Genomic DNA, 25533 nt, shown 5'->3' with positions numbered 1-25533 from the left:
TTTCTGTATACTGTGAATATGTTTTATGACTATTGGTTAATAAAGAAGCCAATTTGGCCACTAGTCAGACAGAATAGAGCCAGGTGAGAAACCCAAGGAGAAATACAGGGAGTAGAAAGGTGGAGTCAGAGATGTCAGCAGCCGTCTGGGAAGACAGATGTGAGGTAACAAGCCATGGGCCTCATGGTAAAATATAAACTAATAGAAATGGGCTAATCCCATTGTAAGAGCTAGTTAATAATAAACCTGAGTAAATAAGCCAAATAGTTTGTAATTAATATCAAGCTTCTGAGTCGTTATTTTAAAAGAACCTTGGGATTGAGTGGTACAGGAGAAAAAAAAAAACACAAAGCTTGGTTTATACAACACTCATGTGTTAACTCATCAGCAGTATTCACCCCAGCAGATAATAAAGGGGAGAGCAGTTGCTTGATAATCCATTCCCCTCTTGCAGCAGCTTCGGCTTCCTTCAATGTATACAGTTAGCATGCCCTTAGGTCCTTTTAGTCATTTTTACATAAAACCAAGGCGCCCACTTGAAGGGATGGCAATCGCTATCCACTTACAGAGGAGGTGAGTGAGCCACTGGGGTTGGCTGTGATGGACAATAGCCACACAGGCAGTATTGAGAGCCACAACACTCAAGACGATCCAGTAAAACACTTGGGATTTGACCATGTGCCGGATAGAGATACGCAGAAGCCGTTCCTTGTGCCGGAAATAGGAGGCTCCATCTACCTTTGTGCTCTTGATACTGGCTCTGGCAAGAGGTGTGCCTAAGGAAGGGAAATGAAGAGGAATGAGACTCCAAAATATCCCAGGCCTACCTTCCACGGCATCCACAGGGAAAGTTGGACAGCTTGAGTACCAGGACAAGGTGACCGGCACATTGAAGACCTGGGCAACCCCTATGTTATGGGCTAAGTAATCTCCACAGGGAGAGACCCTGCTTTTCCTCTCCAGGCACTCTCAAGTCCTAGGAAACTGAAAGATTCCCAAGCAGGACACCAGGCAGACACCCAGCATCTCGAATGCTAACAGGATCGGGAATGTATCTGTAAGAGACTGGGCTTCTCTCTTCCCTTTCCCTTTAAATATGCTTCAGACACCGGAATCCTCCTGCTGCATTTGTGATATTTCTGTCACGGGCAACATAAAGCAGCATGGGCTTTGTAAGTCTCTTCTGCTTTTTAGGATGGAGTGAGAGATCCTGCCCTTTTTCTGGGGAGGAAGAAACCTGTCAAGAGCCAGAATCTGTAAGAGAACCTAGGATTGAACTGTAGTCATATCAGTGGATTGTTAAAAGGAATTAGTTTAAGTTTCACAAGATGGAAGTAGAATGGTACTACTCTGTTAAGCAAATGGCTTCAAGTTCTCCCGGGTGGGTCACTAGAAGAAATAGGTCCTGAGGATCCTTGAAAAATATGGGTTGAGTATCCCTTATCCAAAATAGATGGACGAGACACAGTCCAGATTTCAGATTATTTTCATGATCACACCCTTGGCTGTATATGATAAAGTATTTTGGAGGAGGAATCCATGTCTACAGATAAAATCCATTTATGCTTCAGATATCTCTTATATGCATAGGCTGAAGATAGCTTTATACAATATTTTAAATAATTTTGTGGGAGAAACCAGTTTCACAGTGTGGAATTTTCCACTTGTGGTGCCACAGCATTGTTAAAAAAATTGTCTTAATTTTGGTGCAGCTCCGATTTGGGGTTTTTAGATTAGGGATACTCAACCTGTATCCCAACGTGGGTTCTCACTGTCACACCCAGGAGAGAAAGGATACATCTGCAAATGAGATCCACCTGTCACACTTGAAGAACCCTAAGCCCCGAGTTTCATGTACACAGCATCCCCTGTTCCTTTCGTCTTTTCTGCAAACCATTGGCATCTAGGTTAGATTCCCATGCCTTCCCTTAATTACATCCCTACATTCGGGATCCTTTGGGTTCTTTTTGCTCCTTGTGGGTTCTTCTCAAAAGACAGGATCTTCATTTTCATGGGAGCTCCAGAGAAGTAAAAGAAGATCTAACTGGATCACTCACCCACAGAAGAGATATCAACGCAGTGCTCATCGCTGGAGTCTCGGGTCATGGCCTCCGTCCGGCTCCTTTTGATGGTTGCCCTTCGAAGCACTACGCCAGGGAAGGGGAAGGCCAGTGAGAGGCCATAAGTACACCCAGATCATCCTGGACAAAACTTTGAGGGCTGTGGGCTGAGAGGCCTTGTGCAAGGGCCCTGTGACACAGGTGTTGGCCTTTAATACTGGAACCAGGGTGAGAGGAGTCTGAAGTCTACAGAATGGCGGGCAATGCTGTGCTTGCCAGCACCTGCGGATGCTCATAGGTTTTGAATCCTGGTTGGAGTTTATCTAAATCTAAACGCAGTAGGTAAACAGATACTCCGTATCTACTTGTTCTGGCTCTTCATAAGCAATGGCACTTCCCGGTACTGAAACTGGACCCAAGATGATCCCCATACATTTTAAAAGCAGATCCCTTCATAGACCATGAGTTGTATAATGGTCTTTTCATTGAACTCTATCAATCACATGCCCTGGAACAATGCAACACTTGGGCTTCATTTCCATCACTTTAAAAGGCATTTAAATCTGTGACTCAATTCTCATTGTTTTAAAGCATGAGGGATTTTTATTACAGAGAGACTTGTGTTTCAAATCCCAGTGCGGCCCCCCTCTTCTTTCTTTCTCCTCTTTGATGGAGAGAGATTGCCACCGCCTAAGAGGGCTAGCGCCAACGAAGCGCAGCTCAGCGCGCCTCCTTACCTTCCAAGGCTGATGTTCCGGCGTTTTTATTTTCTTCAGCAAGCATGACTTCCTCTGTATGGGAACAAATAGTTTAGTAAATTATCTGTAAATGCCAAATTATTGTACAAAATGAAAACCCCTCAGGGACAGTTCTGACTTAAGGCAACATGGAGAGAATAAAAACAGTTCAGAGCTCATTGTGGGCACCAGCATGGAGAGAAATGGGGCCTCACCAGGCAGACAGGCTGCTGAGAACAAGGAAGAGGCTGTGTGGTAAGGGGCTCATGAGGGGACGCTGTGAAAATGCATGCCACTGCAACAGATGCCCAGTGGGGGAGGAGGGAGAGGGATTGTTAAAACCCCCTAAGTTTGTGAGGGAAAACGTTCTATTTCTGGCTTTTTCTACCCTGATTTCTTTCTTTGCTAACCCCTCAGAAAGTACTTCCTTCTTCCTCTCTTCCAGGCCACACCATCTGTCTCCCCATGTAGGAAGTGAGGCCATGTTTTGACTTTTACATGTTCATTACTCTAAGGCAGGGCCAAGGAAGAGCCCAAGGGTCCCTGGAGCAAAGGCAGGGTTTAAGGTGTGCTTCTTTGTGTCCCCACCAACTCTGCCCTCTTGGTTGAGCAGTGCTTGAGCTAAGGAAGTGTGGGGCACTCTGAATCAGCCCCTGTGGTATAATAAAAAATTATAGGTACACACACACACATTTTTATCTCTGGTTCCTGGCACAGAGCTGTTTTTTGTATGCTAATGAGATGAGTCAGAGCAGGAAAGGGCCCTGGATAACCTGGATAATTTAGGGATAGGAGCTGGTGATGGGGGAGAACCTCAATGACATGATCAGATAGGTCAAATTCTTATACTCAGTTTCTACCTTTGAGGAAGAGAAGAGAGCCTGGAGTCACAGTGCTATTATCAATGACCAACAATTTAACCCCACACACCCATGTAAGGAAATCTCTACAAACTTCCCAGACAATGGAGAGCTTCTGGGTCAGTGAACACTTCTGTGTGCTTACAGGCTGCTGAGCCTCATCCTATCCATTATCCTGTGCATCCACAGCCTATACTGTTTATGTGCTTCTTCCTTTATAGCAAGCAGTAAGGAGCTTTTTCTTGATGTCCAGAAGTTATTCTTTAAAAACAAAAAACAATCACTGAATTGATAAGAGGAAGGGATTGTAAGAATTTCCAAATGTATATTTGGACAGGCAGACTCAGGGCCCATCTGGGATCCCACTTTCTGGTTTCTATAGTTGGATAGCCTAATAGGACTAAGGCTTTAACCTGTAGGGTATGTGCTACTTTCAGGTGATGTTTAGTGTCAGAACCAATTCTTGAATGCACAGCGGGCACCAGCGAATTAAGGACCCACTGATGCCTTTGTCAGTATGTGAAAAGATACCACATGGTTCCTAGAACTGCTTCTCCCAGGCTCCCTCTCTTCAGAAGCAGTCCTGTACTTCAGTGAGCTGTCACCAACTGATAAGTATTATTTCTACTAAGACTTATGAGTAAACCTCACCAGAAACCTCTTCAAAGGTACAAATAAAACAGCCTCTCTGTCCTGTGTCTGATGATTTCCAAGGTGTCCCTCTAAAAGTGATAGGGTTAAGTTTTGAGCTCAACCCTACTAGAGCCCATAGACACTTTGACAACCATTTCCAAAGAACCAAGCTGTTGGACAAAAGTTTGCAGCAGACCTTACTAAGCAATGCTTTAATTGAAGCACTTATAACAAGTAGACAAGCACTTGTAGGCAGGTAGAAAAGGGTAAAGCTATTAGTGTAATTCTAACCTGCAAATAAAATTGAGAGCGCATAGAATATGCTTCCCAGGGACCATTTTGAGGTTTGGGCACTACCATGCAGGATAGCCATTACAACACATCCTGAATATTTATCTGAGGTCTTCAAGTACAGCCTCTGCTGAAATTCCACATTAGCAGACAAAATGTCACAGGTGAGGTGCTCCTTCATGCAGATATACACGGTTTTTGAGACACTTCAGAGCACATTTGTAGGGTACCACTGTAAAATCAAGTTCTTGATAAACTATCTCATAGCAAACTTAATTACCTTATCCAGAAGTCACTTTTGCTATGCACAGTGCCTGGCTTTGAAATGGGCAGATCTGAGAGCTCCCTGGGCAGATGGAAGATGTGGAGGGCTGCTGAGGACTTCTGAGAAACACTTCAAGGGCTCTGGATGTGCTCAATCCACCCTGCCCCCACCAATGCCTTTTGCCAAGTCCGCTTTCTAACTTGAGTCTTTCCAGGGAAATGTAACCCATATGTCTCTGATTCACTCTCGCTCCATTTGCAAAGGGAAGGGCCAGGAAGCACAATTTGACTTTTCATTGCGTCTTTTTTTTCTTAGATGGGGAAAGAGAACTGGATACTGGGAGAAAGGGAAACGCTGGAATTTTTCAAGGATTAGAAAAGCGCACTGCAAAAGAGCAGCGTTCCATGGCACCCGACCCTGGGTGGGGTCATGATCGGGTCTGGGAAAAGTCGTTCCTGGGTTTGCTGCCAGCTCACTCAGCACTTTGTCAGATGGCTCCACTGCTGAGGATGCCAAGGACAGTTGGAAACGTCAAGCTGGCTGTCTGGCCTGGAGGCAGTTCAGCTTGCCTTCCCATGGTCAGGCGGACTTACTTACTTACTTCCATTCTGGGAAGAGGGAGGAGAGATTTATGTTTCCCTCACCCCTACTCAATAGGCTTGGAGGAGAAGGGGATGAAATGGACACACAACTGACAGCATAGCTCCTGCCTCCAGGGATAACAGGAAATGTGGATGTCCAAATCAGGGAGTATGTGGTCTGGGTATTAATCCTATATATCCCTTCTCAGCCCTCATAGACAATAAAAAATTAACTCCTGAGCTTAAAGAGGGCTTTGGGATGTTGGTGGTCACACTAAATGTAACTGCATCATTGCAGGTTCCTATGGAAGAATGGGGCTCCTAGAATTAGCATCAAATTATGGTTCTTATTGTCCCATTGAGACTTCACACTTACTGTTGGCTTTCTATTAGGAATAGAAAAGATGCTGACTGTCATGTACAAGTTTTTCTTTAATTATTAAATAAAAATCACTCTTTGCTCTGGAGGAAAATGAAGATATATAACACTGATGCAATCCAGTCTTTAAAATAATAACAAAAGCAAACGCTTTATTGTTAGATACTAGGTGACTGATGTCTCTCATAAGCACCTGAGCCACCTTGACTCTAATGACTCTGCATTAATGCCAGCATAGTAGGTCTAGACCCATTCCTATAGGTGGGCCCAAATTATTTCCATGAGTGAGCAGTGAAGATGGCTCAGGTACCAGGTGGCCAAAACACCTGTCCTCACTCCTGTCTCCTGCCTGGACAGCTGCAGGGGTCCTCATCTCTTCCAGGCTTCTGGCCCTGTCCTCTGTGGTCTAAGTCCAGTGCCGCAAACATAACGTCCCTTTAAGATTCCAAGTCACGGCACCCCTGCTCACTAGGAAAAGTCCTGTGGCCCAGCAGGTTACACACGGAACTGCTGTGACTGCTTTCCCACTGTCTCTCGCCACTCCTGCCCGGCTCTCTTCCCCTCTGCAGCAGAGCAGCAGTGGCCTATCCCTTAAGGAGGACTTGGAGTTATGAGTCTCCTCCCCCAGCTCTTCCCAAGGCCAATTGCTCATCTCCTCCAAGTCTCTACACAGACAAGTTCATGCTGAACCCTTTTGTGGAAAACTGGAGCATAACCCCCCCCCCCCAAACACAACTCTGCTTGATCTGCTTCCCCCACTGCACTCATCACCTTCTTGTGAGTTGGTAGTTATTTTGTTTATCGCTTGCTTCCCAGCTGCAGAAGAATGAGTTCCAGGAGACATGAGCTTTGGAGGCATGGTAGGCTATTTGGCTCAACTCTGTACTCTGAGTTCTGGCACTAAGTAGGCACTCAATCTTTATTTGCTGAATCCACGGATTATCAGTCCTAAGGTGGGGCAAAGCATACAATATCACCAGACCGACTTGCTCTCCTTTACTGAGTTCGGCTTGATAACACTTCCTATGGAAGGTATTTAGTTGAAAAAAGAGAGAGGGTCAGACCCTAGAAGATCTCCAAACAGAAGGGGAGCCGAAACCCTCACAGGGCTCTCAGCAGTTCTCTCTGCTCTAGTCTAGGTTGCCCACTGCATGGGAGTCTAAGAGGTACTGGGCAGAGCTAGTCAGCTATGCATGGGCAGTTACCCACCAGTGCCTTAATGCCAGGCCGTAGCTGCTCTGTCCGGTAACCATTCAATTTTCTCTCCCCTAATGCCAAGCTTACCTGCTTTGTCTATCCAGGCACGGTAGCCATTCAGCTCTCTCTCAATCTGTTGCTGGCGCCGCAGCTTCATGAATGCTCTCCGGTTCTCCACTCTCTCTCTTTCTTTGGCAAATTCCCTGTGGACAACAAGAACAGCCCCCTGAGTTTGCACACTACCATGATGAAGAGAAAGAGGGAAGCAAGAGTGAGTATTTGATAGCTTCTAGTTACCCTATTTCTACTTTCCCTTTACCCAAGCTGCAAGATGATCTCCCTCTAGTGTTCTACAGAAGGGAGCTGCATTCCACCTCAGACAGAGGCCATCCTTTGCCCTGCTTGCTCTGTGGGTTTCTTTAAGTATTTGGCAATCTGCTTCAGAATGGTTCACGTCTTTAGCCACAATGGCATCCTTGACCCTCTCAAAGGCACTTCTCTCCTTCATGCTTTTGGTAAGTGACTAAAGTATATTTGCCAATGAGTGTATGCCAGCCTTAGGCCCACCAGCTCATCTAATCCTCACAAGGTGCCAGTACAATACTGTTAACGTTCCCATCTACAGAGGAGACAATTTGGTGTGGGAGGTCCTTTGATGTTTTGCTTTTATTGGTTAATGAATGAAGCTGTTTTGGCCAGTGGCTTATCAGAATAGGGCAAGGCAGGAGTTCCAAGCAGATAGAGGAGGAGAGAGTAGGTGGAGTGAGCAAGAAGCCATATAGCCCCTCTGGAGACAGACACCGGGGATGGAACTTTACCCAGTAAGCCATAGCCGTGTGGCAATACACAGATTAATGGACATGGGTTACTTTAGGATATAAAAGCTAGCTAAAAAATATGCTTATGCTATTGGCCAAACAGTATTGCAAATAATATAGTTTCTGTGTGGTTGCTTCGGTTCTGGGTGGCAGGGAATGAATGAGCAGCCTCCATCTACAGCAACTAAGGCTTAAATATTAAAATAACTTGCAAGGATGCAAAGTCAAACCATGCTGCCATGGTGTTAATAGGGAGTGACTCTGAAGGCCAGTAACACTTATAACACTAAAGGGCTTCTGATGGCTGGTGTCCATTTTATTTAGTGGACAACTTATTTAATAAATAAGAAAGGAAGAAACAATGAGACAGAACCTGGCTCCCCGAAGGTGAGTGAGGCAGAGGGCGGCAAGAGTGAGGAAAAGCTGAAGAGAAGGTCAAGAGTAAGGAAGAGCCGGTGACAGGGAGAGGAACAAAGCTACTCCATGGCATTTTTTTTTTACAAAGGCTAAATCTTAGAGCTTGAGAGAGAGCTTAGTTGGTAAAGTTCTTGGTGCACAGCTTGAGGCCCCATAGCTTGACCCCTAGAACCCATGTCAAAAATCCAGGCCTGGTGACATGCATTTGTAACCTCAGCAAGGGGGGAATGGAAAAATCTAGCTGTCTTCAGGTAGATCCTTAGGCCTCACTGGCTTACTAGCCTAGTTCAATATCAGGTCCACTGTCAAGCAATAAAGTAGATGATGGCTCCTGAGTACTAATGCCCAAGGTTTATCTCTGACTTCCATATGCATGCACACACACAGACACAAAGTCTTAAGCACCATGAGGAGGAGGGGGAAGATAAGAAAGAGACAGAAGGAAAGAAGGAAAGTGGGTGGTATTCAGAGTTCCCTGGTAGAGAAAAAGATGAGCTTATCCAATGGGTTATCAGAACCAGTCACCTACTATTGGTAGTTTTTATTGGCTTCTCCAGAAACTACCTAAACCAATGCATCTTAACTATCACCCTCCCAGGCCAACCACCCCTTGCTACTGTAGTGGCATAGGAGCACAGTTGGAAGCTAACCATATCCAGACAGAAAGGGAGTACAGCCCCTGCTTGAGTCCTGCCAGATGATCCCTACAGTTGGTGGAAGAAGAAAGGAATAAGGGACTGAGTGAAATAACATAGTTGCAGCCGAGGGGATGGGATGCTGGTGTAACAGGATACAGACAGATGCCTGCTCATGCTTTGCTTGGACTTTCTGTATAATACCCAATAGCAATGGTTGCCATCAAGTTGAGGATATGGGGACAAGGCATATGCTTGGTTGAAGATGCAATGAGTCACTAAAGGTACTATGAAGGGAGAAGTAAAAGTAAAGAGTGACCCAAGGTAGGGAGGGTCTGGGTAGTAGAACTCAAACCCGGGGATGCTTCCTGTTAGCTTCTTTTCTGGATTTCAACAATTATGAAGTAATAGTGACCTGGGTAATTCATAGCATCACTACTCACCAACATTCTTACCTGTGGTTCTTTGATTCATCCCTCCTGTCTTATTAGAGTCATTGTTCATTTGGTTATACTGTCAAAATAGTACTTGAACCCACCTTCCCTTCCATCCTCATTGCCTTTACCCTGGACCATTGAAATGGTACCTACTTGGTTTCTCAACTAAGTATGTGTCTTCCTTCATTTCATATTATTTTGTGCTATTACTTATCTTTTTAAAGGATCATTGTCATCTTAAACTTCCAAACCCAAGTAAGAACCATGATTAACAGCATTTATCTTTTAATTCATCAAGCCCCTTCATACATGTTGCTCATTCAATCTTTACAGCTACTCTGAAAAGGCAGTAAAATAGGAATTTTCATTTCCAACGTAAAATTAAGTCATTCGATCTATTCTAAGACATGGAGCTGATATAAGCACCCAGGCCTGGCTGTTCAAAGAGCTCAAGTCCTTCCATGGTCCACCACTTAGCTGGGTATAGTCAACCAATGTCTCTTTCCATTTCATATTTTCATATATACTTATGTCTTGAATTTTTGACTAGCTCTGGGCACTGGGCTAGGAAAAATTTACCCTGAGGGAGTATTTTGAATAAGATCATGACAAAGAAGAATTTCAGTAAGGTCTGACCAAAGGGACAGGAAAATCCTTGAGTATGTAGGGCAAGCAGTACAAGTGTTTCTATTATCTGACTCAGAAAATTGAATCTAAAGGGTGTCAAGTAGCTCTCTGAAATAGCAAGAGTCCAAAGCCAGAGAACCATAGAAAGAAACCATAACTCTAAATCCCACCTTCTTTCCATTCCATGTTGAACTAACTATAGCCCAGGCTGACTTCAAACTCACTAATATAGCCCAGGCTGGCCATAAATTCCTGATCCACCTTCTTCAGTCAAAGGAGAGTTCTGGTTTGCAGTAGTAGAAGGGTGGCCAGTTCTTTGGAGGTCTCCTGACACATGCCTGGGTTTAGGAGATGACCATAGATAATCAGTTCCATCCAATGTTTCTATACCCATAGTATAACAGAGCTCTAATGTGCTGTGTCTATTCTCTAGAATTCCACACCAGAATAAAACACATCAGCATGGGATGCAACAGAAGCACCACCAGGTCTGTTCTCAGAGCAAAGGATTCTGGCAGCATCTGCTACTAGGGGACTTCTCAGTTTCCTCATCAGTCAGAACTGACATTAGAAGGAACCACAAGGGGTGGAGAATAGGGTTTACCTGCAAACATGAGGACCTGAATCCAAACTTCAGAGCCCACCACAAACAGAGCCAGATGTAATGGCTCGTACTTGTAATCCCAGTCAAAAGGAAGATCCTTGGGGGTTACTGGCCAGTCAGTCTAGCCCAGTGGTTCTCAATCTGTGGGGTCATGACCCCTTTGGGGGTTAAGCAGCCCTTTCATAGTGGTTGCATATCAGATATTTGCATCATTATTCATGACAACAGCAAAATTACAGTTATGACTTAGCAACCAAAGTAATTTTATGACTGGGGGCCACCCCAACATGAGGAACTGGCTTAAAAAGTAACAGCATTAGGAAGGTTGAGAACTACTGGTCTGGGCTAACTGTTTGAGGCCTTGGCCAATGAGAGACTGTCTCAAAAAACAAATGGCAAAAGGCAAATGGCTTCTGAGGAAGATACCACTCAAGGTTGTCCTTTGGCCGACACAGACACACACTCCCAAGCAGAAGCTGTATCAAGTCTGCTCTAGGAACAGTGATTTGTAAAGAGACAGTATAGTCACAAAAACCTGTATTGGGCTTCACTGTAGAAAATGGCCTTTTTCTACTCTTGCGATTCATAATGTTGGACAGACCCGACCCTCTTCCCACTCAGTCCCCAGGAAGGATCATATGCAGGTTCCCTTAAGACACAGACAGCCTGGAAGAAGGTGAGCTAGAGTTGGGTCTGGCTGACCCTCCATTCTGCTCTCTGTATGTGCATGCTAAGTTCATATTCCCAAATTTCAGTTATGGGACTGAAGAAGCCTGATTTTGCATCGTGTGGTAAAGAACTCCTCCATCCTTGTTATTGGATTTATGTTTGTGACTGCTTTTGTTTTCTAGTACTTTCCATTGGAGCCATATATTGTTAAAAACCAACTCTAATATACAGTCAATTCTAGATTTTCACAATAAGATAAAGTAGAAGTATTGCATGGATAATCTCAGACAAGGAAGGATGCCTCTAGCATGCATCATACATACCTGGAGGGGTAAAAAGAAAACAGTTCATTTGCAAATCATTCTTATATGAATATGAAGGGTGATTTCTACTTTGTGAATTTGTCGAGCTATAAGGAGCTATTTTCATAGGTAATTCACAATGTAGCTGATTTCTGTATTAATAAAATGACTAGTGCTAGTCCATCAGGAGATGATAGAACAGGCTTTGGGCAACCAAATCTAGGATTTATCATAATGTTTGCTGAGTCTTAGGGACTTGAACTGGGGGCCATCCACTTGCTTTAATCCATGCTATGCCACCTCGGCATCTCAGAATACCTGGAAGGTGGTTGCTCCTCTTGTCTACTGACAAAATGTTCTGGAAAGCCTGCTGTAAAACTCTCTGGGGGAAGATGCTGGCTCTTGGCTTATCCCCTAGCTCCAGAGCGCTGCTCCTGATTCAGTGCATACAGGGAGCTTTGTTTACTGACGCAGAGGCTCTTGCGGCTGTCATGGCAACCCGAAAGGAAGACAAAGCCTGCCAGGATGGACTGGCCTGTGTGACTCAAAGATCTGTTTACCCACACTTCTGTACACACTTGCGTGCCTCATCACACACACATTGGCACAGACAGACAAGCTCACACCAGCACCCTGAAGCATATGCAGATAGACTTTGCGCAGCACACAAAAGCCACGTGATCACATTCCCGTTAATCTTCAGAGTCCATGATTTCAGCAGGTTTGGTTACCCACAAGGGAACCTTGCCAATACTCTTCTATGATCCTTGTTTTAGGAAGGAGGGATTTAGGTTAGACACCAAGAAAAACATCTTCAACCTTAATCTGAAACAAAGACAACAATAGGGGGAGTCAGGCTGGCTACTGAGGGTGGGCCTTGCTTTAACCGCAGCTGTGTTGGAAAGCAGACAGGGGTAAGACTTTTCACCATTATGTTTTCAGTCTATGAAGCTGGGGAACCTTTCTCCCACTTTCCAGAGAAGCAAACATAGCCCCAGAGAAGGCAAACACTTTCCTGAAGGTCACACAGTTCAGTAACATTATAGTTATGTATGTCTTAGCCCTTGACTCATTCCAAGAAGGATTTAAGGAGACTTAGCTTGTCAATAAAAGATAGCTAAAACAGAACCTGGCCTTCAAAATCCAATCTCGTGTTGACTCTCATAAGCAGGGTTAGTGTGCAGGTGCAAATGGTCAGACATATTGTGTCATCGCTACTCAAAACCGGGCACTTTGGGAGGCTTCTCCGAAGAGCAGAAGTTCTTCTCCAAATTGCTTAGGGCAAGTGATTGGCATTACACGACATGATGTCCCCAGCCTCTGCCCCTCTGCGCTATATCCACGACAATGAATGAATGACCACAGGACTCTCAGATCAGGATATCAAACAACCAAGACATGAGAAAGAAACTTAGCCTAGCCTAATTTTCCTCTCCAGATAAACTAAAGCAGAGAGAATGGCACTGGCTTGTCAGCCCAAGGTCTGCAACAAGTGGAAACTGACCTATAGGAACTTAAAGAATAACATTTTTGCTTTATCTTCTAATACTGAAGTCTTTTATTTTGTAGATACAGGGAAAGAAGGTCTGGCCATTCACAAAAAGGGGATAATGAATCAGTGAAACTATGTTTCCTGCTTTGCTTTTTAATCTAAAATCTGATATAATCTATAGTGTTGAAGTATAACTACAAAAGACTCTGATGTTGGACAGACATGGGCTTGGATCCCAGCTCTACTTTGTTTAAAGCCCTTAAACCTGATTCTCAGTTTGTAAACTCAGAATAAATATCACACCCATCTTAAATGGTCATGGTGAGGACTGAAAAACAGGTGAGAGTCCCAAAGTCTGGCATCTAACATACTCTGTTTCTTGTAAGTACCAAGGACATTCCTGAAAATATTTCATAATAGAGATAAGTTATTACCAAGGCCTTGCTCTGTGTCTGTCCATCCTATCTCCAAAAGACAATTTACAAGTGTCTACCACATGCGAGGCATTGTTTTAGAATATGGTTGTGATGGTTGATCATCATTGTCAATGTGACCGTATTGAGAACAGTCTAGAAGATGGCCTAGCACATTGCCAAGTATATCTGTGAGAGTGTTTCTATAGAGAATTAATGGAGGGACAAAGATCCACCTAGAAAGTGGGTGGCACTCCCCACACTCAGGGCAGTGAGGAAGGAGTGTGAGCCTTTCAGAAGAGAGGCAGATACCACGGTTCTGCTGCTGAGCACATGCCGGGCACAGATAGGCCCTGGGCTCACTTGCAGTGGGAACGGGGTGACCCTCTGATCAACACTGGGTCTTTTGAATGCTACTTTAATAACCCTGCAGACCATGAAACATGACACAGATAGATTAAAAGGAGAAAATAAAATCCCATCATCAGCCTTTCTCTGCCTTCTGGCCTGAAAGAAGGTTATGAATTGAGACGCTCTGCTATATTTTCTCCACCATGATGGACTGGACCATCTGAAAACATGAGCCAGACTAACCCCCAACCCCCTTAATTGATTTCTGTCAAGTATTTTTGTCACAGTGAGGCAGAAGTAACTTAAATACAATGCTAGTCAACATCAAGGATAAATGAAATATATTTGTCCCCATACCGTTTGCATCACCATGCAAGGCAAAGACAGAAAAGGAGGCGAGGAAAGCACACAGCATGGAGTACACTGACAAGTGCTCAAGGGGAAGTAAAGCAGAAAAAATGTACAGTAAGTACGAAGGGAAGGACAGAGGTTTTGGTTGAGTGACCAGTGAAGGCCTCAATGAGAATACATCAGAAGTGGCATGAGGTATACAAAGTAGGGAGTTGTATAGATATATCTGGGGAGGAACACTCCAGGGAGAGAGGGGACATGCAGGACAAGGCTTTGGAGCACAGGAATATGGGGTGCGTGTGCACTGGACCAAAGAAATGAGGCCATACGGCTAGAGGATATTTGTCGTAGGAGGCTGCTCGTTTGTTTCCAGGCCACCCAGACCCGAATAATCACACAGAAACTGTATTAATTACAATACTGTTAGGCCAATGACTCTGGTGTGTTCCTAGCTAGCTCTTACATCTTAAATTAACCCTCTTCTATCAGCCATGAGGCTGTGGCCTACCGATAAGTTTCCTAAGGTTCCAGTGTATCCTTCTCCTTCGGCAGCTACATGGCATCTCCCTGACTTCGCTGACTCACTCTCTATATCTCTTCCAGCCTGGCTATATTCTGCCCTGCCATAGGCCAAAGCAGCTTTATTCACTAACCAATAAATCAACACCTACACAGAAGGACATCCCACAACAGGTACTGAGTTAGTGGAAGCTGTCTAAGAGGCCAGACTGTGTGTGAGGGCAGATGTAGAGGAGGCTCTCTGAAGATTTGACTTTCCACAGTTCAGCTAGAAAACTATCACTAGGGATGGAGCAGAATAATTACAAGACTGATTGAAGTTTGCAAAAAAATGTCTTTGGCTGCCTTGTTGAGAAGAATCTGAAGGGGACTTAGAGAGAAAATCAGAAAAGCCTTCTAGAACATATCCAGATGACCTTGGCCGTGGGCAGAGTGGGACTGCTGAGAAATTGTGACGTTCTGATTATAATCTGAAGGTAGAGCTAAGAGGACACACTGACCTCTCCAACATGGAGCATAATAAAGAGATGAATCAAAGACAACCTCAAGGGTTTTAGTGGCCAAGAAGGAAGAAGTAAAATGAACCAAAGTGAAACAGGCACTGGGCAAAGCAGGCTTCAGAGTAGAGGAAGACCAGGGGTTCATCTCTGCACAGAACTCAGCTGGATTTCATAACACATTTATATTAAAGGCCAGTAGGGCCAATAGCATCAAGGCTGTGTTATCTACAGGAGATGTGGCCAGTGCTGCAAAGATCCTCCCTGGGGATTGGACAGAGTCAAGCTGGCTTCTCTACCAACTTTCCTCGTCCCCTGCTGGCACATGCTAGAAAGATGCTAATGATTTTCAGCCAAACAAAATCAGGAAATTATTGTTGCTACTGCTGCAAATAAAATCGAAAACAAAACAAAACAAACCTGGTAAATATTCTTGAAAGCTACACTCTTTGTTCCACAAATTTCTCTGTTCCCTTCCACTAGCTGGATGATCATGGAATAACACATACTGTGTGCGATGACAAGTGGCAGTTTTCACGTGGTTGTCCTTAAAACCTTTTAAGGCGGACCACGGCATGGCTTGGGCATAGCACTTGCCTAGCAAACACGCATGAAGTCCTGGGTTCAGTCCCAGGCTTTGCAAAGACTAAACGACAACAAAAACCTTTCAAGAAGGGACTATAAAAGCCCTTGGGGCATTGGAAGGGTTAGGAAACAGTGAAAGACAGAGCTACAAAGCAGAATTCAGCTCTCTCGCTCTGTTTAATTACCTACCAGTCTGTGCCACCTTAGTTTGGCACACAGATACTATCAAGGCATGAACTCAAAGGCACACACGTCGCTTCCTCTCTCTCTGTACGCATATAATAGTGTATGTTTCAGTCACAATATTTCACTGGGTTCAAAACCCTGTGGTGCAGAAGAATAAGTCATGGCGAAGTCGGAGCGTTTCGTATTCTTCTTTCTCCCCCACCCACACCCCCCCACAGCACTCTAATTACAGGATGAAAGAGGCATCCTGACAGAGAACAAATGGCTGTGTTCTTTTAAGAGACACATTTTGCACTCCTCTGAGGCAGCAGAGCAAGCGACTCCCTTTCCAAACCTGTGGCGGTGCAGAGGAGGGTGTGTGCTGTGCTCAGAGGCATGAGTGAGAGCTGTTTCCAGACTGGCCATCACATACTCACCAATCTGTGGGTATATGTATTGTTTTCTTCATAGCGAGCATTAGATTCCCCAGAATCTGTCCTACATCCGCAGATAATATAAAGAACCCTTTCAAAAAGATTCAATGTCGTAGTTTAATCATAAGAAAATCTTGCTTGCAAAAACAAACACCATCTTCTGCTTTCGACTGGACAAGTAGAATTCAAGAGAAGGTTCAAAGCCACTAGGTTCCAGCCAGTGGAAGGGAAAGGAGATGGTGGAGATAAAGGGGAGGCTGGGGGAGGAAGAGAGAGTTTAGGGACTTGGAGTAGGCAGATTTCTTGCTCCTGTCTCAAATTTGAACAACACAGTGAAGAGGTCATGGCGTTTCCACAACCCTATACCCACATCCACTCATTCTTATGTTCAGGCATGTTAGGAATCCCCTCAAACTTCGTCCCATTGTTCAGACTTAGCGCCTGGACTTCTTTAAATCACACAGCCTGCACCAGGAGCTGTGGGCCTCCAACCCTGTCCATTTTTTGTGCTGGCCTACTTACTCACTGACAACCCCATTATGCTGTAAACTGAGGACAGGTGTGTGCCCTGCCCTTTCTCTTTATTCCATGTGACTGCCTACCTGCCTACCGGACATTAGTTATTTGAATATTAAGCAGGCACTTAAAATTCAAGGTGGCCAATATGAACATTTTAATTTCTTCTCTAATTAAATTATCTTCTAATTTCTTCTACCTCAAGCTAGAGTCACTATCTATCCTGCCTTTTTCTTAAGTCAAACTCAAGCCACTCCATTAGTGATTCCTAATAATTCCTTCTCAACCAAGTCAATTTCAGAATCAGCAGTTTATCTTTCCTTTACTACTATATATGAACTCTAAGACCATTTATAGCTATAAGGCACCATCATGGCCAGACATTGTTTGCTTTGCCTAAGTATTTTCTACTACAATTGAGACTTTGCCCTTCTGTAGTCTCCCCTAAAGTTAATGATTATCACCTCTTGTTTCAAAATCCTTTTTAAAATTGAGGATAATTAATAAATCACCAACTTCATTAGGTAACTTTACAGATAACCTAAATTCTTCACTCATGTAACTAATTATCACCTTACTGAAAATATCATTGTTTATTAGAGGCAAGAGATCCAAAAGTGAGTGAGCAAAGATATCCTCCTTCTGATTTGAGGGAGATGTTTAGGAACTACCAGCTGTATGTTTATTGATTGCAGTCCTCACTGGAAAATGAAGACCATAACAAACAGGGGGGACAAATATTATGAGCGATAATTAAACCCACAGCATAGCAACAAATTAATAGTGTTTGTATTTAACACATCTGTCTTTGAATCAAACCACACACAATTATATAACTCTCTGAAATGCAATTTCTGAACAAATGGCATTGATAACACTGCCAGTCTCATCAAGCTGCTGTGCCAACAGGCACACAGCCAAAGCACCAAATATAGCTCCCATCATGATAGACTGTCAATAGATATGGGTTGAAGCTGAGGTTCCAAATGTTCTTTTTTAAAAGTACAAAGTGCTATGAATGGGTAACTCTGGTATACCCATCATTTTGAGATATTAAGTCAGACATTTGGACTCAAGGTAACATAATTAACATCAGAAGAGGATACTGATGAGCTTCAGAGAAGAGGGGAAAAAACATCTTTTGGGAAAGTCTTTGCTTCCAAACCCTGTTGATTGTTCCTGTGCTACTTGCCATCTTCAGAAGAAACTTTTCCTCCAGGACTTTTGGGAGCACATGCTTTGTACAAAGCGTTCTCTCTAGTTTGGAAGCATTAAGGAGCTATTGGTCTAGACTACAGTCTCCACCCCAGAAGGGAGTTCTAAAAACTTTCCAAGTTCTTCACTAAGCCTACCTGTCCATTTCTGCCCAGGAGTAAATGGGCTCCTCGTAGTGTGATGTTGTTCAGAGCCTGTGGACCAAACACCATCAGTACACTCTTTGCTGCCCCTCTACCCTGCGTCACATTCAGAACCAGAAAACATTTAGTAACTTTTAGAACAACTGGACAGAAGGTTTATGTCTGTTAAATATAAGAATAAAAATAAGGGGCTTTGTTGTATATCTCTTTGTACTTCCATTTTATTTTGCTGGCAATCCATTTTGGAACAAGAACATTTTATGAAGATATCACATACACTTGGAGTGGAGATTTCAAAAAGTAATTCTTCACCACAGATAGCTTGACAGGTTTCCTGGAGCAAATCCATTTCTTTGTGGCAAGAAAGTGTGGCACTGAGGCCATCATACTAGTTCCCTTCATCTATGGCTTGATGTACCAGGAATGCTGATAAATGTCTTGTAAAAACTGCCTCATTTAATATTCACAAGACACATGATTAGTATTTCATTGGTAAAAAGGACCAGGGTTGTAGCTCAGTCAGAGAGCATTTCCCTAGCATCTGTGAGGTCCTAAGTCCAACACCCAGCACCCTCCTCCATACACAAAGCCAAATGCCATTTGAAAGCCTTTTCAAGGTCAGGCACATAGGCAGTGGCAGAAAAAGGTTCTTCTTATCCCAGTAGATTGAAAGGACAAGTAGCAGCTAGGAGGCCCGCATAAAATATATATACGAGTAGCATTCTCAATGCCTTTTCTTTGTGTTCTTTCTGTGTCTTCCCCTCCTCTGATATCATCTGTTCTTTTTCATTCTTTTCCTTTCTCATCCTCTCTTCTGCCTCTTGTCCTCCAGAACACACTCAGTTGACAGGCTGGGATGTGAAGTCACCGAAGCTCCTGAACTGTCTATAGGATATCTCCTCCTCCTGCTCAGAGATGTTGAAGGGTGGATGTGTGGGGGGTCATTAAACTCACAGTCTTGTCTAGCGCAGGGAGAAAGAAAATTCCATTGCCCATACAATAGAAGCCACTAAAATAAATTCCTATTAAAAAGCACTGATTTTTTTAACCAGCATAAACAGCTATACCTTTTTGCAAGTAAACATATTCTGCTAATAAACACCGATCTCCTGGTTAGACCGCATACAAATGTCATGATGAATTCTAGGTTAAAGTTAAAGTATTGCTTTATTCTTAGACGAAAACATGTCATCTCTGCAAATGTTAGAAGTGCACAGAAGTGGCTACGCTTGAAGTTAGGGAAAATGGATGTGTGCACATATGGGTGTGTGTGTGTGTGTGTGGGTGGGTGTGTGTGTGTGTGTGTGTGTAGCCAGAACCCGTCTTTCATAAAATCCGACACCTAAAATTTATGTCTTGTCAGCATCCTTTCCCATAGCGTCACCCCCTTTCCTTTATTTCAGAGATTAGCCTACTTCTTCACAGTAGGTTTGCCTACAGCTTTGTAGTAATGCCTCCTAGCCAGGTCCCTAGCAGGAAATAGGCTTTGCTTTCTGAACGACTGGATCAGATTTATCTGGAGAATCTTGTTTAATTGTGAAGTAAGGTGTCTCTTTAATACTCTGACTGTATTTTGCCTAATACTACTGAGAAAATGGTTACATTTTGCAGGGAATCTGAAAAGTCAAATAACTATTTTTTTTTTCTGACAGAATGATTCATCCATGTTCTGGAAAAAAAAAACTTTCACAAAAAATATCCAGGCACTATTAATGAGCCTGTTCATTAATGCATTCCTAAGCTGACAAAAAGAAAATGGCCCAATCACCAAAGTCAAAGCCCCCAAAGTAGATTTATCCTATGTAGTTGTTTTCCCTTGGCCTGTGTTTTGTTATCTCCAGGGTCTGTTTTGATGAATAGAACTTCTGTTTTTAATTTTTAACAAAGTTCATACAATGGAAGTTATTAGAACACACTCCCACTTCTTACTGCCTTCATTTCTTATGCTTTTTGTATTCTCTTCAAGTAATATTGTTCTTCTCCAACTTTTCAAAGATTTTTTTTTAAATTAAGTTTGAGCTGGAGAAAGACAAGGCTCTGGATTTCCTTCTTCCATAGAAATATCAAGTATATGAAGCAAATTTAATTAAAAAGAGGTTTGTACCTCATTTAAAAGCCAGCCACCCACACAACAGAGGAGGCTCCTGATTCCATTCTCATGGATTCATTTATCAATCTTATAGCAGAGGATGTTGTCTTGGTTATGTTAGAACTTATCAAATTATGAAAGTTCTGCAACTTTAGTTTTTTCAAAATGATTTTAAAGCTCATGTATTTCATATCCATTTTTGAACAGTCTTTTCTATTTCTTCAAATTAGCTTCTATTTTGGTACTACTAAATCTATTAATCCTCTACTATTTTACTATTATTATGTTGAATCTATACATCAGTCTAGGGATAACTGATGGCTTAACACTAGTATAATTTTCAACCCATAAGTGTGCTCTGGCCATCTCTAGGATTTCATTCATATATAGTAGTATCTTCTGTAGTTTGGCATGGCTGGCTTGTTTTATTTTCATCATAGATAGTTGACTTTTTCTCGTTTTAAAATTATTAAAAGTCACATATTGAAAATGAACTGATCATTATGAGTACATAAAGAATCCACAGCCCAAACATTTTGTATATTTACCTTATATCCTGCAATCTTGCTAAATCCACTTCCTAGCTCTAGTGGCTTATGGAGGCCACAGAGTTCTTCCGTATAAAATCATGTTAACTGTGAAACACTTGCAGTTTTACTTCTTTCCTTTTAATTTTAGGTGCCCTTTATTTTTCTTCCTCGCCTTATTAAAATGACTCAAATTTACTTAACAGTGTTAAAAAGGAACAGGGAAAGTCTCTGTCCATTTCTAGATTACAGAGAAGAGGGATCAATATTTCATAACAGTTCAGCATTAAGTATGATGCCAACAGTAGGTTTTTTTATAGATGTCCTTTCGTTAGACTGAGAATGTTCTCTTCTATTATTCATTTACTGTGAACTTTTATTAAACAGGAATATTACATTTTGCTAAATCCTTTTTGTGCATGTGTTGAGATGTTCTAAGCCATTATTTTCTTCATAGACATTGGGTGGTTTGCAAATGATAAGCCAGGCATGCATTCATGGATTGAATATTGTTTAGTGATAATGGATCCCTTATATTTTGCCAGATTTGGTGGGTAATATTTTGTTATTTAAATTTGTACCCAGCTCATAATAGTTACTCTTTAGCTTTCATTTCTGATGGCATACTTGTGAGGCCTAAGTACTGAGGTAGTCAATAAGTAAGGTAAGTCCTCTATGCCCCTACATGTTTTAAAGGAAAATGTGAAAGGTTGCCATTACTTCTTCCTTGGAGCTTGGTAGAACCAGCAGTAAAACAAAGCATCCTGAAATTGTCTGTGTAGAAAAGTTTTAGATTGGGAATTTATGTTCTTTGACAGACATGATTTTATTTAAACTTTTATTTCTTGTTATGCCGCTGTTAGCAACTTATGTTTTCAAAGAGATTGAAATGTTATCCAAGTCATACATATGCTGGACAAAACTATTCATGGAATATCTTTAGAATATTGTCTGCTGTGTCTCATTGCTGAGTTTTACGATTTGTTAATACTTATATTTCAAAGGTAAGTTACATGGCAGAAGATACCTCCAAAGAAATGTCAGTGAATAGGGGAGAGAAGTGTATATTTGTACACAAACATATACCTAAGAATATAGAGAGATAGATAGATAACTTTATGTTTTATAACATGGTACAGTAAAAATTAGAGAGGATGAAGATCTTGAATAAAAAGTAAAAATTTCAAGAGTAATAAATATAGAGAAAATTTGCAAATGTCAAAAATTTCCAGAACTGATGAAATATTCAGACATACATCTTTAGTAAGCCCAATTTAATACAAAAGCAAGATAAAGTAAATCTATACTTAGAACCACTAAAATACAACTACTTTACACCAAAAACAATGTTTAAGGAAGTTCCAAGAGCCGGGCGGTGGTGGCACACGCCTTTAATCCCAGTACTCGGGAGGAAGAGGCAGGCGGATCTCTGAGTTCGAGGCCAGCCTGGTCTATAAGAGCTAGATCCAGAACAGGCTCTAGAAACTACAGGGAAACCCTGTCTCGAAAAACCAAAAAAAAAGTTCCAAGAGACTAGATATATATCTCGCCTATATAGAAAAAATTTTAAACGTCAAAACTGTTAGAATTAATAACCAATTAGAAAAAGTATAAGTACAAAGATAACAATTGTCTATATATCATCAATGAACAAATCAAATGTAGAATTTAAAAAGTGTTCACATTCACTCAAACATAAAATATAATTTTAAAAACTTTCAATACATGTACACTACTATGTGGGGTAAATCACAAAATTTTGATGAGTAAAATAAAAAACCTTGATAAATAAATTCCAATGAGAAAATAGATGGGGAGGGGATGGGAATAGTCACTATTGTCAGGAGGCCGGTTCTTCCCAGCTGAATGAATATATACTCTGTAATCACAACAAAAATCTTAGCAAGTAGTTCTGCAGCCATTGGCACACCAAATTATCTAAAGTTTATATGCTGAAGCAAAGGAACGTGTAACATAATGTTAAAGAGAGAGCAAAGTTAAATAGGTGACTTCAGGATTTAGTATAAACCCACAGTAATCAAATCAATGTAGTGTTGTTAAAGAATAAACAGATGAATTCATGAAACAGGCTTTGGAGCCAAAAACCAGACACCTCCAAAAAGGTAACTGGTCTTTCACAAAGGGTCAAAGGCAATACAATGGGGCAAGGATGCTATTCCAACAAATGCTGTTAGAACTGGACTTCCACAGACTTAACAACTGTATGGTTTTAAGATTCCTTAAAAATTTTAAGTCAAGTGCTGCTACACATATCCCAGAGGTTCAGATTTGAATTTCTGTCAACCTTGAGCTTCTTATTACAGTGTGTGTGTGTGTGGGGGGGGGTAGCTAATGCAGAGTCCTAACTGTTCAAACTGCTGTGAATTGCTTGACTATGGCCCCTCAGCTGTAGATGGGACACTGACATCGGGCTCCACTCCACGTCCCCACAAGGCTCAGGGAATATCACCGAAGAAGAGGAATAAAGAATGTAAGAGCCAGAAGACGGAGAAGCGTGCTGTGAAATGCTGGCCACTGGACAAGGCACGGTTGTTACATACATGAACTCACAGAAACTGGCTCCTTGTATAAGATCAAGCATGCTAAAACTCTAGTGCAGAGTAGGGCGGCAGGTGTCATCCTGGGGTAGTGACCTCTCTGGGGGCTGAACGACCTTGCCACAGAGGTCACATGTCAGATATCCTGCTTATTAGATACTTACATTATGATTCATAACAGTTAGCAAAATTACAGTTATGAAATAGCAACGAAATAATTTTATGGTTGAGGTCACCACAACCTGAGAAATGGTAGAAGGATCGCAGCATTAGGAAGGTTGAGAATCACTGGAGCAGGGGCTGCTAAGGCCCCACCCCTAGCTGAGGCACAGTTGCAGACTGCTGCAGGGGGGCCAACCACTTTTCTATGAGGTGTGGCAAATGGCATATTCCCAATGCACCAACGGACAGCATCACACCATATGCATATAGGTAGCCTGACAACACTCAGTGAGTTAGATTTTAAGAGGACTTGAAGCAGGAAGGAAGATATATTGGTGAAAGGGGAATATGGAGGGAGGGAGGGAGAGTTGGATACGATCAAAATACCTTTTATAAATTGATGAACATTTCAAATAACAGCAGCAATGCTGGGCATGCGACACGTACCATTTTCCCAGCACTCACGAGGCAGAGGCAGGCAGATTTCTGTAAGTTCAATACCAGTCTATCTTGCATAGTCACTTCCAAGGAAGTCAGAGCTAAATAGTGGTGCCTTGTTTGAAAATAAACAACCTGGATACAATGACTTCAACGCTGAAACTCTATTAAGAACCCAGGTCAGTAGGAAGTGACCAGCTATCAGCACTTTGCCTCTGGGAAGAAGACTGGCACATTATATAAGGGCAGTGGGGAACCATCTTAGAACTTTCATCTGTTCCTTTACTTCTGGGTGTGAAGCACAAACATCTACCTCTCCAGGAGACCTTCCCCATCTGCCCCAGGAGAACATAGCCAGAAGGCATCATCTTGAGAGAAGAGATGCTTTACTGTACAATCAAATCCTTTTGTTTCTTGATCTTAGATGTCCATCTTCTAGAATTAAGTAAACAATTTATAGTTTTTATAAATTACTTTTTTTTTACTATTTGTAAATTTATCCAATATGTGGTATTTTGTTACAGTAATGCAATTGGGATAAGTAAATGAACTACATTATAAATAAAAAATAAAATTGCAAATGTTCTAGAGGATAACCAAAGAATTTACCCAGGTGGTCTTGGTTATAAAAAATACTCTTTAGAAAAGACACCAAAAGCATAATTCACAAAAAAAAGTGCAAGGGGGTGGGCAAGTGTAATTCATTGAAATTACAGACTTCTGCTCTGAGAAAGACATCAAGAGAATGAGAAGACAAGCCATAAACTGAGAAAATATTTGTAAAAGATGCTATCTGAAAAAGACCAATAACAACAACAAGAAAACCCAACAACAAGAAAAGAAATGGCCAGATTAAAAGTAATCTTCAGAGGCACCTAACCACAGCAAATAAACAGATGGTAGGGATACATATGAAAAACTGCTCCACATCATATGTTATGAGAGGTCTAAATTAAAACAATAGCATGTCCTTACATACCTGAGAGAGTGGTCAGAATGTATAACGCTGAGAACATCAGCTGCTGGCAAGGCTTTTATGGCCAGTTGGAATGTAAAATGGCATGCACCACCTCTTTGGAAGGCAATTTGGCACTTCTTAGGAATTAAACATTCTCACCATATGATCTAGTAATTATACTCTTTGGTATTTACCCAAAGGAGTTGAAAACTTCTGTCTGCATCAAAACCTCTAGATGGAGGCTTATGGCAGCTTTATTCCTAACTGCTACAAGTTGAAAGTGACCAAGTTGCCCTTTAGTAGGCAGATAGATTTTTTAAAAAATTGGTACATTCAGACCTCAGTACTAAAAAGAAATGAGGTATTACTTAGCACTAAAAATAAATGATCCGTTATGCCATGAGAAGACCAAGCATAAATGCATGTGTATTATTAAGTGCAAAAATCTAGTCTGAAAACGTTGTTATATTAAGATGCATCCTTTGTAAACTTGTGTTGAAACCTGACTAAGATTGTAGTGTTGGGAGGGGCCTTTCGGGATGATTAAACATGGAAAAGGGATGTCTTTCTTTTGGGATGTAGTTAATTATTCTGGCAGTGAGTTTTCT

General features: G+C 42.1%; 1 protein-coding gene across 3 annotated transcripts in view; it reads right to left on the bottom strand.

The window, feature by feature from the left end:
• Cacna1e (calcium voltage-gated channel subunit alpha1 E) overlaps window positions 1-25533 on the bottom strand; it is a 306022-nt gene that overhangs the window by 80397 nt on the left and 200092 nt on the right. For all 3 annotated transcript variants that reach the window (XM_038349010.1, XM_038349011.1, XM_038349012.1), the window contains exons 8-11: window positions 7091-7206; window positions 2798-2851; window positions 2058-2147; window positions 567-776 (exon numbers count right to left, since the gene is read on the bottom strand). In XM_038349010.1, the coding sequence (XP_038204938.1) occupies window positions 567-776; window positions 2058-2147; window positions 2798-2851; window positions 7091-7206 (470 nt within the window). The remainder of the gene's footprint in view (window positions 1-566; window positions 777-2057; window positions 2148-2797; window positions 2852-7090; window positions 7207-25533) is intronic.

This window comes from Arvicola amphibius, chromosome 12, assembly GCF_903992535.2.
Source record: "Arvicola amphibius chromosome 12, mArvAmp1.2, whole genome shotgun sequence".
NCBI lineage: Eukaryota > Metazoa > Chordata > Mammalia > Rodentia > Cricetidae > Arvicola > Arvicola amphibius.
The sequence above is the reverse complement of the archived record's forward strand: the minus strand, read 5'-3'. Positions and strand labels throughout refer to the sequence as shown.